Source organism: Hippocampus bargibanti, linkage group LG07 (assembly GCF_051943395.1).
Source record: "Hippocampus bargibanti isolate YZ-2025 linkage group LG07, ASM5194339v1, whole genome shotgun sequence".
Taxonomy (NCBI): domain Eukaryota; kingdom Metazoa; phylum Chordata; class Actinopteri; order Syngnathiformes; family Syngnathidae; genus Hippocampus; species Hippocampus bargibanti.
The window spans coordinates 9,572,674-9,590,110 of record NC_142740.1 but is presented as its reverse complement, the minus strand read 5'-3'; the positions used below and the strand labels follow the sequence as shown (position 1 = coordinate 9,590,110).

Below are 17,437 nucleotides of genomic sequence, written 5' to 3'. Positions count from 1 at the left end.
CAATCTTTTTCTTCGTGAGGGGCTGGTTGAGCCGTGTTTCGTCTGGACCCTCACCTAGAACCTGTTTGCCATGGGCGACCCTGCCAGCGGCATAAAGCCCCAGACAACAAAACCCTCCACCACATTAAGGTGACGGCTCATGGAGGAGAGGTTCAGAATTTCGATAAACAATTTTCTATGGGGACTCGTCAGACCACAGAACAGTTTTCCACTTTGCATCAGTCCAGGTTAGAGGATTTCGACCCAGAGAAGCTGGCAGTGTTTGGGGAGTTCTTGGTGAATGCCTTTTACTTTACATAGTTCAGTTTTAAGTTTCACAGAAGGCCATAGCACAGAACCTTTCCTGTATGTATCATTAAGTCATCTGCTAGGCACCAGCTGCAGTTTCTCAATGCCAGATTCTACTCATCACTTCCAATGATTAGGACACTTGGTAGTCGTCCATGCTAACATAACACCCTGTCTGTCTCATTATATATTTTTATTTAGATTGCAAGGAAGCGACACAAAGTTATCGGCACTTTTAAGAGTCCACTGGGACAAACAAGAGCACCACCTTCATTGAAGCACATTACTTTGATGCCACTGTCACAAATTCGAAGAGTTCTGGACCTGCGGGACACAGAAGGTGAGACTACTTCATGTACAGATTGAAAAAAGAGCCTAAAATGGAGTGAAGAATGTTGGGTCTTTGTTTAACCTATTATAGATGGCAAAGAAATGTGAATTTGGCGATGGGCCTTTTAATGGCAGAGATGAAAGTCCTCTGGATTTTCCCAGAATTCCAGATTTTTTTAATCAACATTCCTCTGGTAAATTGCTATATTAGTGGACAAAATTGAACAAACACACATTTGAGTTCATTGTTTTGCTTGTAGCGACACCACTTGAGCTAAGCGCACCTCAGCACTCGATAGTCCGCTGCTCTTTGCTGCGTGTGCGTGTCTATTGGTTTCAACCAATCAGCACCGATGCAATGTCAAAGATCAAAGAAGCTTTGAACTACGACAACAGTTAAGATAGGAGAGACGAGGCGACGCTTGAGGTTGGATGGACACATATTTCATAAAAATCCTCTTTGTCAAGCAGTCCAATTGTAAAATGCATGACAAATACGAAAATATTCTTAGTTTAACATTTTAGTCCTGGGTGTTTTTTGTATTTCGAGAAATACTGTATGTGCAAACTCTGCGATTTTATCTCATATTACCTCTCCATTTTTCTTCAGAATGTGTGAATGCATTTGCTTTAGTCGTTCACCCACCAACTGAACAGGAGAACATGCTGTTCAGCTTCCAGTTGGCTGGAGAGGAAACAGTGAAAAGTGACTGGCTTCGAACGCTTTGTCGACATGTAGCCAACACCATCTGCCGGACTGATGCGGTAAATAATATCACTCAAAAGTACAAATGGTCATGCGCACACACACGCACAAATACACCCACACATATTCCCACACACTCACACAAAAATAACCAAATGTTATGGATCATCATTATTTTGTGATACAACTCAGTGAATGCTGACTAATTACCACCACAAGTGTGTCAATTGACAGTAGAGATAGATAAGCCATTACTTTTCATCAAGGGACAGGTTTTGCTCATAATTGGGAATTGTCCGTTTTCATGAATGTGAAATTCATAATTGTATGTTTTTGTGTTGTTACATTAATTTATTCGAAGTAAATGGATCTTTGCAGTTGCAATAGTGAGACTTTTTGTCCAATCAACAGGGTGACCTAATTCACTGTGTTGACCCAGACTCACTTCAGGTCAGTACCAGAGATATGGACAGCACCCTTAGCAAAGCATCAAGAGCCATCAAGAAGACATCTAAAAAGGTACAACCAAAGTTATTTTTAATGGAGTGACCCCTGAACCCAAAAGACCTCGGAATACCGAGGCGATCCCGCACGCCTTGGCGCAGACGGCCGACCTGCCTTGGCTCTCGTCCTGGCCGGCGTCGGGGGATCCTCCCCCCGTTCTCGTTGCAGCGGATCTGCTCGCCCGAGTGCCGACGCCCACCCGCCTCTGCGTCGGTGGTCACTGCCCCCGCCGGTGCCATCACGCGATCGATTACTGTGAGATGCTGGTCTGCTGGCCGAAATTGTTGTACGCGTTTGTTAAGAAACACTTATTTTGTATCCTCATTTTGTGCAGTTCTGTAATATTCTCTGTTAAGATAAATGCGGCATAATGCTGAATGTTGGGCAGATCTGCCAACCCAGCCACAACACTACATCCGGACCTTTGACATTGGCAATGGGAAACCCAACACGGATAGTACGCCAATGGCGAAAAGCAACTCGCACACGGTCGTGCAGAAAAGGAACAATCCCGAAAGTATTGTGGGATGTGGGGGGGGGGGGCCTCAGACCGAACACCGAAGATATAGAAAGTCCAGGGTAATACAAAGGATAAATACAAGTAGACAGCGTCACGTTTTCGTACCCGCTGTCCTGATAAAGGAGATGGGGGAAGCGGGGAGGCACGGCTCCGCCCCCAGCTGTCAATCCGAACGTGACAATATCAAACAAGTAGGATGTTTATTTGCCGAAGCAGCATTGCACAACATGAGGATACAAAATAACTGTTTCTTAACAAACACGTACGCCAATTTTATCCAGCCTTGTAGTATATGCCACACTGTCACATGACGTCGCGGCGGTGTCGTAAAGCAGGGTCGTTGACGGCACCAAGTTGAGAATGACGCAATTGTAAATATAGGCCTTTGACAGCCAAGTCGTCTCCTCTCGTTCCTCCGACATAACAAGCCTGACAGCATCTCATCTTGGGCTCATGGTCGGCGTCGCCGCCACTTTCAGACAGTTCGTTCTGCTTCGCGGCGAGGTGGCGGGTTGCAGACGGCCCATGGGCGTCCGAGCGTGTGTGTTGGTTGACCTCTTCTTGCTTCTCCGTTAGCATCGAGGGCAATTTTCAACAGCTCGCAGCCGTGCGTATTTGGGTCAGCAGAAAGCGTGTGTGCTGATACAGCAATAAAAATCGATATGAAATATGAAATTGTAAAAATGACACTAAAAGTTATATGATATAAATGAACTGTCAACATTTTGGTGTATAATAGTATTTAATAGAACATGTTGCTTAAAAACAACAGGTTGACATTGTATACTATCCTGTCGTATAAACCTTGCCTCTGCCATTTTTAAAGCATTTCGACTTATGGCCGTTTGACTTACGACCATTTTGTCAGAAAGGAACCCGGTCGTGAGTCGGATGTTACCTGTATATGGATATATAATGTATGTACTGTATGTATGGTATATATAATGTCATGTTATAATACCGCAATATTAAAATGTACAGTATGGCACAACTGTTCCAAACATTTTGTGATTGTGGTTATTTTGTGTTCTAGGTGACAAGGGCATTTTCTTTCACAAAGACTCCAAAGCGTGTGATCCAGAGGGCATTTATGTCCACCAGTACCCCAGATGATAAAAAACAATGTTTGAACCCTGAAAACTCCAGCAGCTCAACACTTTCTGTAAGTCTTTGTTTATTTCGTTAACTGGTGATAGTTTGATCATAAAATCCATTCTTTTATGCTAGAACTATGTACAATATATGATACACTGTCACTCTTCAAATTCAAATTTGCTAATACATTTTGGAGAGGCCACCAAAGCATACCTAGCTTAATGCCTCTGCAGGTCCTTAAAATTCTGTCCATAAATATGAACAGAATCAGTCATGACAGGCAGTCTTGATGGTGGAATCCACCTCCACGTAAAACGAATTTGGCTCCTGCCGACAATGCAAATGAAACTTGCATTGGTGGTACAAGGATAGAGCAGGCCATTTTAAGGACTTTCATTACTCCATACTCCCGAAGCAGGGCCCATAGAACTCCCAGAGGGACATTGTTGAATGATTTCTCCACACATCCAAAACACAGAATCATTGGTTGAACTCCCATTCACATTTGATGACCTTGTCAGCATTATTTTGACGCTCGTGTATTTGCTCAACAAGGCATTAGCACGGGCCAGAAACACAAAATAATGGCTTCAGAGAGTTCAGATTCGGAGAAGATGCTTTCATCCTCTCTTCTTGTTACTCATCCAGTAATGAATATGATGTCTGCTGGAAACTAGTATCAAATAGTAGTCTTGGTGCAACACACAACGATTCACCATCGCGTTATTTATGTGTTTTCCTACTAATTTTGCCATCAACACGAAGTTTTCAGGCCAAACAAAGTACCCAAAATGCATTGTGTGTCGCTTTCTCGATCAGGGACGTTCCTGACATGACGTCACGTCAGGAATCGTCACCAAATCACAAACAAGGCTTCCTGAATATTCAGTGTGAGTCTTAAAACGTAAAATATAGCTATATGCAGTTGAATCTTTGTAAAATACGCTCAGTAGAAGTCATTTGAAGTGATTTTACATATTATGGACACAACTTGTTCGGAGGCGTCGGTTGTCCTTTGAGTTGTCAATGCTGGATATGTTTAAAGGACAACCGACGTCACTTTTTTGTTTCTTAACTGATGTCAGAAAAACTTTTTATAGCATCTAAAATACCCAAAACACAGAGTATGATATTTTTATTCAAATGCAAAACACCAATAAAATGACTTAGTGTCCAAAATCTGCAAAAAAAAATTGAGCTGCAAATTGGGCATTTTTAGAAAGTCCCGCCCCCAGTTCGTGACGTCACGCCAAGACGTCTTGCATTGCTGGAGAATCAAAACAATGGCCCAAAATGGCCACATCCTGTGGCCACCTCCTTTTCCACAGGCTAAGAATTCCTTTTATGGAGCTTGGACGCCCTGTTCTGGTGGCTTTTGGGTGCAACACAAGGTTTTCAGACCAAACAAGTACAGCAAAATACATTGACGTGCTGGAAGGACTGCTACAATGTGTCTTTTTTCGGTCAGGGGCGTTCCTTTAGTGACGTTGTTACGTTCTAATTCCTGTCTCTTCTTCTGGTTCAGAGTTCGGCCGAGTTTCTTGATGAAATGCCAGTGGAGTCGATAGATGGTGAACAGAAAAAACTACTTGATTCTCGTAACAATTAAAAGAAACATCTCTTGTTGGAGCGGAGACAGAAAAGCCTAAAACCCGCCTCCTCAACCTAGTTTTTAAGTCACACAGCAGCGATCTGTCATCCAATCAGCTACGGACAAGTATTGGGAAGAACATTAGACTGACAGTTAATATTGTTACATTCTGCTTTCACAACTATTCAACTAATAAGCTTCATAAATCCATGTACACTAAATTAAACATGCAATAATATAAAATGTACTAAGCTAAACATGGAATAACATATGTTTACTAATCGAAGCATGAAATAACATATGTTTACTAATGTGCATAACACGTAAACGGGGATCTTTGATATGGCATGTAATTTTATCATTGGTTTCATGGATTGCGTATCTAACATGCTTTTTGTACAGTAGTGAAGTGAAAAATAAATTTGTGCATTAAATAAAAACGTCTTTACAATTTTTAATGACTGTATTTCCTTTCAAAAATGCAACCAACCAATGCAAAATCCTCACGTTCTATTCACACGAAACCACGAAAAAACAGTGATTGTTGCTAGTGATAAAGATACATCTGAATGCTACACAATTAAATACATGGATGAAAAAAACAAAACTGCAACGTTTACTTACGTTGATGAAGTTAGAAGCGTGTAGCGCCCAAAAGCCGCCGTTAGATGTCATGCACGCGCCATACTTAGAAGAAACAGAGGTTCTCGGAGCTCGCCAGTTTCTCTTTTTTTTGGGTGAGGGATGTTCCCCCAATGTTGCCTCAAAATGGCACATATAATTCTTTAATTGATTGCAAACATGTATGCCATTGTCATCGCCATTGTTGAAGACGGTAGAAAATGTCGTCTGCCACACGCCATTGTTGAAGACGGTAGAAAATGTAGTCTGCCACACACGAGCTGGCTCTGAAAATGGCGTCTGCTAACACTTTTTTTTAAATTCAAATAGCATGCAAACATACAAGGTAATAGAAACAAACAAACAACACTGCAAACAAAACACAACAAACTTACTTAGCTGACTTAGCTGATGTGAAATGTAAATTTCTCCACTGTGAGACTAATAAAGGCAAATCCAATCCAATCCAAAAGTAGCCAAAACCATTGGGTTCTGAGTATCTCGTGGAGCTTCTAGTAGTAAATCAGAGGTGTGTCTCAACAGATCTTTCTGCATACTTAACATTTTGTAAACAGTTGGCAACATATATTAGGTGACATAATCGCGTAAGAGACAGTACCTGAACAGATAATCATTATACAAGAAGGGAAAAGAGGAGAGAAGTAAAAATAAAAGAAAGAAGAGAAAGAGAGAGAGAGCGGGGGGGGGGGGGGTGCCAGGGGTTTTAACATTTCATTGAGTCTGCAAAACATAGTGAAATTGACAAAGAAAGAGGGGGGGAACACCAGGTGATTTGGCAAGCACTTCATCCTATGCCATATTTCATCAACAAATCATGTGTTTTGATAGCGTTTGGGTCGGCAGATGGTTGAATTGTTTTCTGATATACAGTAAAGTCTCGTTATATCGATATTCAAGGGAGTCCGAAAAAATATCGATATAACCGGGACTATCGATATATCCGACCCTGTTTGCATGTAATTTTCTCTGTGCGTGCATAGAAATAGTATCAATATAACCGGGACTATCGATATATCCGATATCGATATAACGAGACTTTACTGTAGTTTCATTTCATTTTGAAATATTACAAATAGGGGTTTGCTCCCACAAAATTTAGATTTATGAATATAGTGTTTGGCAAAGAAAACTAATAAATTAATAATAAAATATTTATCGTTGGTCTTGTTGTAATATCCAAACGGCATGTCTTTGTCATGAAATATGAACGGAGAAATGATTTTACATTGAACATATTTGACAAAGTTTTTTCCAGAAGCGAGTAGTTTTGGGACAAGCCCAGAAGAGGTGAGTTGCAGTTTCGGGCTCAGCTTCACAAAATGTACAAGATATATCCTGTAAGGACCGTATCTTATGTTTAACAGGATAGCAACGGTGCAAGAGTTTGTAGGTTATTTCTGTTTGTTTGTGATGAAAAATTTATATGGGAGGGTCCAAACCTTTTCCCATGGGATATTTGGGACATGCGTTCTCCAGTTATGAACAATGTAGGGGACCGTCACAAAGGATTTTTGAAACAAATATCTAATTGCACGGTTCCGATTTCGAGCAATTGATGAGAAACAGAGTTTTCCCCAGGGCGGTTTCTGTCACTGGAATTGGCGGTGGTCTGTCGGGAGTAGCGGAGTGAATCTTGAACAGGCTTATGATACCACTTGGGATGGCATCCATAACGATGGCAAAGTCCTTAGGGGTCACAGGGATTTGATGCGTATTGAGAAACTCAGTATAGTTCATTAAAACATTGTTTGTGTTAAAAAGTTGCTTTACATAAATGATACCCAAGTCAATCCATCTCAACAAAAATAGTGATTTGTTTTTGTACAAGATATGACAGTTATTCCAGATCATACATGAATGTGGAGAGAAAGAATGGTTATACATTAGGCACCAGGCTAATAAAACTTATTTATGGAATTTTGATAGGTTAACAGGCAATTTTTCAACCTTATAATTACATTTCAGCAAGAAAGACCAAGTCGGCAAAACATGGATTTTGGAATGAAATTCCAGATTGCATCAGGGCTACACAGATAATTACGCAGCCAGTTAATCTTAAACATATAGTTTAGAGAAGTAAAGTCCAAAAAATTTAGGCCTCCCTCCTTTAACGTCCTAGATATGACTGAGTTTTTTTATATCATGAGTTTTATTTTTCCATACAAAGTTATACATTATTTTGTCCATTGTCTTACATGTGCTTGGATCCACATTCAAAGCCATTGTAGGATATACAAACCGAGAGATTCCCTCACCTAGCAGTATTCTTCCGTTTAGTGATAGATCCCTTTGTAACCAGTGATTAAAGCGCTTCTTGGTTTTATCAATTATTGGATCGAGGTTCAGATGACAACGCTCTTCGTCTTCTTTGGCAATAACAATACCTAGGTACGTCACTTGATTTTTTACAGGTATGTTGTATAGCATAGACTCATTACATGACTTCACAGCTAACAACTCACATGTATTTATATTTAGCGAGAGACCTGACACTTTGGAAAACTCTTTAACCAGAGCTATGGCTTTTGGAATTTGCTCAGGATTTTTCAGGAAGAGTGTGGTGTCATCTGCCACCTGGCTAATCACAACCTGCCTGCACGCTACTTCAATACCTTGGACCTCACTTTCAGTGACCAATAGTGATAAGATTTGTGCTGAAAGTAAGAATAAATGGATGCCACGGGAGACGTTGAAGCGAGGAGACGTACCATATTTAAGCAGTATTGAGGAGTTGCAGTTGGTGTACAGTGTCTTAACAGCCTGAGTAAAGTAGTTTCCAAAACCAAACTTATTAAGTGATTGAAAAATAATATGGTGTTCCAAAGTGTCAAAGGCTTCGCAAAAATCGAGAAATAAAATAAAACTATTGTGGTTAATAAGTTCCTGATAATCAAGAATATCCAATACAAGACGAACATTATTAGCAATGTGTCTTTTACTCAAGAAGCCTGACTGTGTTTCACTAATTATATGCGGTAAGGATTTTCTAATTCGGTTTGCAAGGATGGAGGCTAAAACTTTATAGTCTGTATTTAGTAGGCAGATAGGGCGCCAATTTTCAAGAGATGATGTGTCTTTCTTTGGTTTTGGAATGACAGATATAAGCCCTTGAGAGAGTGAACAGGGGAGGGAGCCTTTTGAGATGCTGTCAGAAAAAACATTGAGCAGGAAAGGAGCCAAAGGGTCAGAAAAGGTTTTATACAATTCTGAAGTAAGCCCATCATTTCCAGATTTATTCATCTTGAGTTGCTTAATTGCATCCTGCACTTGAATTAGATTGATTGGTTGATCACATCGTTTTTTTCTCATTAATGTTAATAGTTTTATTGGACGTAATGGATTCCAAAATTGACACTGGCTCTGCTTGCATATGGTTGGAAGTGTATAGGTTACCATAGAATTTTGAGCAAAAAGAGGAGATTTTGTGGTAGTCTGAGAAAATTTTGTTGTCAATCTTTAATGTGTCAATGGTTTGTTTTTTAGATTTAGATTTTTTCAAGTTCAAGAAATACGATGAGCATTTTTCCCCTTCATCCAGCAAACGCCTCCTGGATCTGATAAATGCACCCTCTGCTTTTCGTCTATATATACCATCAAGTTTATTTTGGTAGTCTGCTAACTTGCCGTGATCATCCTCAGATAGGGTTGCTGATTGACTGGAAAGAGAAATTATTTGAGCACACAAATCGTCCTCTTCCGCCCTTCTGTGTTTCGCTAAATTGCTGCTATATTTCCTCATGTATTTACCGATTTTGTACTTTAGAAGTTCCCATTGGAGGCTGAAAGAGTTTTGAAGAAGGGCTGTGTCCCAATGAGACTTTATTAACCTATTTATATTTTCCTTTACCTCATCAGTAGCTAACAAACTATTGTTCAGCTTCCAACAAAGAGCCTTAGGAATATTCATAGCTGGTGTCAAGGTTACCTTAAGTGTAATTATTTTATGATCAGACAGTGGTGCTGGGTGGTAGTCTACTTCAACGAGGTCCGCAGAGATTGTTTTAGATATCAACCAGTAATCCAGTCTAGATTGTTTTGAAAGGTCCTTAGAGTGCCAAGTATATGTTTTTAGAGAGGGAAACTTTTCTCTGAAAACATCATATAGGTTGTATTTCTCCATGAAGGTGATGAGGTATAGATTAGAGACTGCTTGACTTGGTGGTGGAAGTCGATCTAGTTTGTTATTCATAACTACATTAAAATCCCCACCCAGAATTAAATAGGCAGTTGGATATTTGTTTAACCAGTACTCAACTTTTTTTTATCAATTTCTTCTAACAATAATGTATTTTTAGGACGTGAATTGTACCCATATATATTAATCATGATAACATTTTTATCAGAGATTGACAACATAAATATGATGTAGTGACCTTCCGGGTCACTGTCATGACCAATAATTTCCCCAGAGAAATTATCTTTTAGAACTGTGACACCGGCTGCTTTTTCCAACCTGTGTGCTCCCCATAAGTCTCTTCCCCATTGACTTTTCCAGAAACTAACGTCATTTGTTGTACTATGAGCTTCTTGCAAAAACAAGAAATCACACTTAAATTTTCTGAGAAACAAAAATACAGCTTTGCGTTTCAAGATGTTCCTTAAACCCCTGGCATTTAGGGAGAGAAGGGAAAGGGACATAGGGATGAGAACAGTAAGAAATAGACAAGGAAAATAGAAGAAGTGAAAAATTAATCTAGGAAAGGTAAAATATAAAAGAAAATACAATTTCTTTTTTAAATAAGAACTAAATATAGAAAACTCAAACAGCAATCCATGGGATCACTTCAAAAAACAAAGTGCTCACACCAAAGGTTTGGTGAAGCACAGTCTCAATTGAAAAAGAATAGAGACTAAGGACTGCTGAATAACCAAAAGTAGATCTATATTTAAACATAATAAGCCCATAATGTATGATGCGTATCATAACGTGTAGAATATTCAATTTCCATTTCGTGAGCAACTGCTTTATTTTTTAATTATTTATTTATTATTATTTTAATACTATTCGCTTAACAGCCTGGTAAATCAAAATTATTTACAGGTATTGGCTTTGGAGTTTAAGCACATTTATGTGGTACAGTAAATGTGAGACAATCTCTTTTTGTCAATGGATACTGCAGCTGCGTGTTTGCATTCAACATTTAGCTTGTAGTCGACGTGCACATTCCATCATGATGTCCCTGATCCACTGGTGAAAAGATGCTTTGATCCTCTCCTCTTTCATCTCGAACAACTTTATGTAACAAAGAGGGTAAAAGAATGAATGACTCTCTGTGTCTTTGAGTTGTAATATTGTCTTTGTGTTGTCATATTATTTTTTTTATTTTTTTTTTAACCACACCCCACCGGTCCGGTGGGGTGAGGTTCAATTCGGATCGTTCATACAATAGCCTGCTTAGGCAACACAGGTTAGGCAACATTAGTAATGCTGATGAGGTGATACCGGAGGGAGTGGGGCAAACAGGCCAGTCGTTAGTCAGGAATGTAGGAACAATCGGTGGGGCCACAGGGAGTGGTCCTCTGCTCCCCCCAACCTGAGGGTAGGGACCTATCATAACTGTGTCCGGCGCCGCCATGACTGGACATTAGGGATATATAGGGCTGATACTACCAGTAAGACTTTAGTTTGCGGACGAAGCCTCTTGAAAAAGCGAAACGTCCGACACCTTCAAAAAAGTACAGATAACGGCTGAAGAAAGCTTCTCATCGATCGACCCTTCCTGTACGACTGAGAGCTTACACAGACGTATCCTTCAATGGGAATGATTCAATGCTGTCAGAATGATTGTGTTATGAATATAAATGCTCACAAATTGTCTCCCTTGTTGTCTTCTGTTCTAGATGACTCGCTTTGCCTCCACACATAGTTTGAATGACAAAAGCAGTACCATGGTTCAACGCTCCAATTCTTGGGACAACCCTCACCTGAGTGCCAGAGTTCCTGTCTCTCCACTCACATCTTGCAGTCCTGGTCAAAATTTTACGACACAAACTTTGCCGCGGCTATCCAGGGAAACCAAAGCATATGCTCCAATTTCTCCCCTTAATACTTAAGAGTGCAAATCACCCTTTTCTCGTTTATTACTCATATCTTAACGCATTTTCTTCAAGCTACCACACTGTTGTCAAACAGACAATGAATGCATCCTATATCTAAGTTCGGTTCTATTTCAAATGTCCAAACCACCCCTTATCTCAACTCAAAAATATTTGGTGAAAATTTTGCATTCTTCAACCTCAACCTGAAGCTTCACTACATTAAAGTTCCACGTGTTTTTTTTAATCCTTTTGATTTTCAATTTAAGATGAAAATAAAGGAAGTAGGTTTTAAGATGTTGACTTGGAAGAACTTCATTACTCATCTGGACAGTGGGGTATCTGCTGGTGATGATGGCTGTTTTGGAAGAATATTTACTGACGTATGATCTGGAACAAAAAGTATGCGCAGGTCAAACTTGTGCTGAAAAGCAAATGCCGGTAATGCTCAAATAGGGAATTGAAATGTTTAAAAAAACAACAACCATACAGTATTGGCAAATTTGTCTCCATTAATTTGGGAACTTTGGGGGAAAAAGGTTTGGGTTGCAGTTCATAAATCACCTTGAATTTCAACAATAATTAGTGTATTTACTTTTAGTTTGTATTTACTTTTTATTTTGCATGCCTTGCAAAAGATTTGAATGATACAACTAACAGAACCATGTGACTTACGTGAATATGATTTTTTTTCCTTAATATGCTACAGCTCTGTGCATTAAGGCATCTGTTACTTCAAGTACAGTGAGACCTCGGCTTACGAACACCTTACCTTACGAACTTTTCGGCTTACGAACGTCAAATTTATGAAAATTAGACCTTGGAATACGCACTACTTTTCGCGATACACACCCACAATGGCTGGCGGAGTGATCTTCGGATCTGGCGGAGTGATCTCCGGATCTGGCGGAGTGATCTTCGGCGGAAGCACAAGACCGAACAGCGCTCTAGCTGGCGCACCTTTCCACACCCCCTCTCTCTGAATTCACACGTCGATCGCCTCCGAGGAGCTTTTTGCAGATAATTTTACTATTATGGGACCGGAAAAAAAAACACCACAGGCTCGTGTTCACCCGAAGAAGAAACAAAAATAAAATCACCGTCGAGGAGAAGAAGGAGATAATTGAGAAACACGAACGAGGTGTGCGTTTATCAAGTCACATGTGGACACCGCGGTTGTCATGTGAATAATAATAATACATTTCATTTATAAGGGCCTTTCAAGGACACTTTACAGGCACAGAATATTTTCTCTGCGGGTGAGCAGCGGCAGCCACATGCGCCAGCGTTCTCAATCTCAGCCTGACACATCTCTGACACTGTGTATCACTTCCCTGAGAGTAACTTTCTACGACCATTCTACAAATAAAGAGCTTGGTACCTTCCACCATTGCTACCATCCTTCGCCTAAAAGCTTTACACAAAGGCGTTATTTACTCGATGCTTTCACGTGACGAATGACACCGAAATTGTCACATTTGCCATGCGAGTTGACAGCTGGGGCAGGGCCGTCGCTCGCGACCTCCGCCAGCCGAAGAAGACACTTCAATTTCATTTCATTTCAACGAGTCGCTGTCACCTCACTAGTGATATGATTACGACGCCTCGCTGTGTCTTGTGCTGGAAAGTCCAAGCCTTCTGTTGTCGCGTTTTATTCCGCGTCCGTGGAATCATCGAACTCGCGCCTTTTGTTGTAATAAAATCTGCCAGCAATAAAAAAGCTATGGGACTTGAAGTGGATGCAGATGACATCGAGGAGCTTGTTGCTGACCATGTTCGTCTTCTTTGGAAAGAAGAGATGACCATCTTCACTGGAATGGGGGGTGGTGAAGATGACTTGCGCGTGACTTTGATTAAAGTGAAGGAGAGTTGCACAATGTCGTCTGCCTCACTCTCTCATCACGGCCCATCTGAATTCAGTGGCAAGACAGAGTCAAGACGACTGAGTGTGGGTCGGGATGCAGTGGATGACCACAGTGTTCTACGTGTCTCACTGCGCCCTACTTGCGCTCCACAACGCTTTGCTGGGCCCAACTTCATGCCTGTGGAACCAGTCTAGTGGTTTCCTCCACGCAATCTGCTGGGTCCAGGCTTTACATGCGTGGGTAGACAAGCCCTACAATAACCTACTGTCGATGTGGCATGCTCACTTAGACAGGGAGACTCGTGGTGGCTGGGACGCCTAACCCCATCACAGATCAAACAGCAATGGTCAGCAATGGCAGTCCATTGCTGACCATAATGAGGTCCTTAACACAGAAAATTTGATTTGCCTTCAAGATGACAAGCAGAAGCGGGCCATTCAGGAGTTGATGCGCAGGCTTTTATTGAACAGTTCCATCCAGAAAAGGCTATGAGAATCATCAACATGATGAATGATAATGTGATGCCTCAGTTTCGTAAGATCTTACAAGTCAGAAAGCAACAGCTGTCAATTAAGAGCCATCAACGACCATCACAAATGTAAATAAAGTGACTTTATTATATAGTGCAGTGTTTTTCTTTCATTACAATACAATAGCACATTTATTATACATAGAATCAGGTATTTTGTGTGTAGTTTTGTCATGATCTGGTTGGCGACCAACGGGGGGCGCTGTCGGCCCCGCCTACACCTGCACAGGTGCTGGTCGTCCCGATCAGATTGGCGACCAGCGGGTAGCGACGTCAGCCCTGCCTGCGGCCTCGCAGGTGCTGGTCGTTTAATCATTGACACTTAAAAGGACACCAGGCACGATCATCTGGTGCCGGTTCATTGTTTGTTTGCTGGTTGTTGGCTGCATGCATTGTGTATGTGTTTGTTTAACCTTGGCGGACTTTTACTTTTGGTCTTCTTTTGCTACTTTGTATTTTTTCCATTCAGATGATTTTGATGTTTTACATTTTGTTCCTGCTGACTTTATTTTAATACAATTTGTCAAACAACCTCCTGCTCCCTCCTGCCTGCTTTTTGGGATCCGCACCCGCCATCACCACCTTGCAAACCGTGACAGAATGAACCGACCAACCATCGGATCCCGCAGGTACAACGGACCCGTCTCATTTCCACCCTGTGCCTGGGAATGCTACGTCCACGTTAGCCCGAGCCTCCTCGAGTTTGAATTGCGTCACTCGACGAGCCGTAACGTCCACGTAAACGTCCGGCCGAGACCTCCTTCCAGGTGGCCGTCCAGGGTGACACTGGGTGACTGGCAGTGCACGCCCACGTCCAGCCACGCTGTCGTCGTGCATCACGAATTGAGTCTCATCCACGACGAGCCGTGCAACGTCCGCGTCAACGTCAGTCCGAGACCCCACTCACCGCTGGATCCCGGAGCGGCTCTGGACTGGTCTCGTTCCCCCGGTGCCGGGCAGTTCACGCCCACGTCGGCGTCCGGACGAGACCTGGTCCCATACGGCCGTACGGGGTGCCATTCTCCGCCTGGCAGTTCGACGTCCACGTTGAGCCATGCGCCGTCGCGTGAACGTGCGAGAAGGATCGCACTCACGCCCACGACGATCCGTGCCGCGTCTTCGTCCACCCCAGGCCGAGTCCCGTTCCCATCAGGCCGCCGCCCGTCGTATGCTGGAGAGGCAGCGGTTGCCCTCTCCACTGACCGTTCCCTGGCGAGTGGACCTTTTGGGAGACTGTTGGGACTTCTGGAAGCAGCCCCTTGAAGGGGGGGGGTACTGTCATGATCTTGTTGGCGACCAACGGGGGGCGCTGTCGGCCCCGCCTACACCTGCACAGGTGCTGGTCGTCCCGATCAGATTGGCGACCAGCGGGTAGCGACGTCAGCCCTGCCTGCAGCCTCGCAGGTGCTGGTCGTTTAATCATTGACACTTAAAAGGACACCCGGCACGATCATCTGGTGCCGGTTCATTGTTTGTTTGCTGCTTATTGGCTGCATGCATTGTGTATGTGTTTGTTTAACCTTGGCGGACTTTTACTTTTGGTCTTCTTTTGCTACAAGTTGTGACAAGTTTTAAGGCTTATTTAGTTGAAAATTATATTTTATGGAGACCTGGGAACGAATTATTCTTATTTTAATGGTTTCCTATTGGAATTTTTTTTGGGATACACACTTTTCGCCTTACACACTGTCTGGGAACCAATTAAGTTTGTAAGCCAAGGTCTCACTGTATAATCACACAACCATCTAGATCAGGGGTGTCAAACTCGTTTCGCGTCGTGGGCCACACACGGTCTAGATGCTAATCATTAAGAATGTAGATCTATGAAGTTTTCAATTGTGTGTTTACACTCAGGCAGAAGAGGCTGTCGTCAATTTGATCTCGGCTGACAGTAACCTTCAGCTGAATGCCAATAAACAGCTTGAAGCCTCATTTTTTGAATGTTTGCTTGTATCGCCTCGTGCTGAACCACCTAAAGAACATCACCAAACCTCTGCTAGATCCTCTTCAGTTTGCCTACCGGGCAAACAGGTCTGTGGAGGATGCAGTCAATATCGGACTGCACCACATCCTCGACCAGCTTGACAACACAGGAACCTACGCAGGGATCCTGTTTGTGGACTACAGCTCTGCGTTCAATACCATCATCCCAGAACTCCTCATCCCCAAACTTCTCCAGCTTGGTGTGTCCCCTACGATCTGTCATTGGACCCTCAGCTTCCTGACAGGAAGGACACAACAGGTCAGACTGGGAAATATATCATCCACAACACGAACCACGAGCACTGGAGCCCCGCAGGGATGCATCCTCTCTCCATTGCTCTTCTCTCTCTCCACACGAACGACTGCACCTCAACGCACCCAGCTGTCAAATTCATAAAGTTTGCAGACGACACCACGGTGATCGGTCTCATCAAAGACGGCGACGAGTCTGCGTACCGACAACAAGTGGAGCAGCTGGAGCTCTGCTGCAGCCGTCACAACCTGGAGCTGAACACGCTCAAGACAGTTGAGATGATCATGGACTTCAGGAAACATCCATCACCACAGCTACCCCTCACACTATCCAACTGCCTTGTGTCAACCGTTGAGAACTTCAAGTTCCTGGGAATCACAGTCTCCCAGGACATGAAGTGGGAGGTCAACACCAACTCTATCCTGAAAAAGGCCCAACAGAGAATGTACTTCCTGAGGCTGCTAAAGAAGCATGGCCTGCCATAGGAGGTGCTGCAACATTTCTACACGGCTGTCATCGAATCCATCCTGTGTTCTTCCATCACCGTTTGGTTCGGGGCCGCCACAAAAATGCACAAAATCCGACTTCAACGGACAGTTAGGACGGCGGAAAAAAATCATTGGCACCGCCCTACCCACTCGCGAGGACTTGCACACTGCAAGAATCCAAACTAGGGCGCGGAAAATCCTACTGGACCCTCCGCACCCTGCCCACCACCTTTTCCAGCTACTCCCCTCAGGCAGGCGCTACCGATCCATGCGCACCAAATCCAGCAGACATTTAAACATCTTCCCCCAAGCCATTAACTCTTTGAACTCTTTCAACAGTAGCCAAAATGGAACTGTATAGTACCACTTAGCAGTTTTTTTGACGACGATACTAGTGCAGCGTGTTCTCATCTCTCATCTCATCTCATTTTCCGTACCGCTTATTCCTCATTAGGGTCGCGGGGGTTGCTGGAGCCTATCTCAGCTGTCTTCGGGCACGAGGCGGGGGACAACCTGAATTGGTTGCCAGCCAATCGCAGGGCACACAAAGACATACAACAGTCACTCTCACACTCACACCTAGGGACAATTTGGAGTGGTCAATCTG

At 42.7% G+C, this 17,437-nt stretch overlaps 1 protein-coding gene across 3 annotated transcripts in view; it reads left to right on the top strand.

Moving 5' to 3' along the window:
* The window catches only part of ect2 (epithelial cell transforming 2), a 97,837-nt gene extending 85,695 nt beyond the window's left edge, over positions 1–12,142 (top strand). For 2 of the 3 annotated variants that reach the window (XM_089000095.1, XM_089000093.1), the window contains exons 21-25: positions 490–628; positions 1,229–1,383; positions 1,736–1,843; positions 3,382–3,510; positions 11,518–12,142. In XM_089000095.1, coding sequence (XP_088856221.1) covers positions 490–628; positions 1,229–1,383; positions 1,736–1,843; positions 3,382–3,510; positions 11,518–11,730 — 744 coding nt within the window. In that variant the 3' untranslated portion in view covers positions 11,731–12,142. The remainder of the gene's footprint in view (positions 1–489; positions 629–1,228; positions 1,384–1,735; positions 1,844–3,381; positions 3,511–11,517) is intronic. The other variant, XM_089000094.1, reaches the window with a different exon arrangement.
* Positions 12,143–17,437: the final 5,295 nt, after the last annotated feature.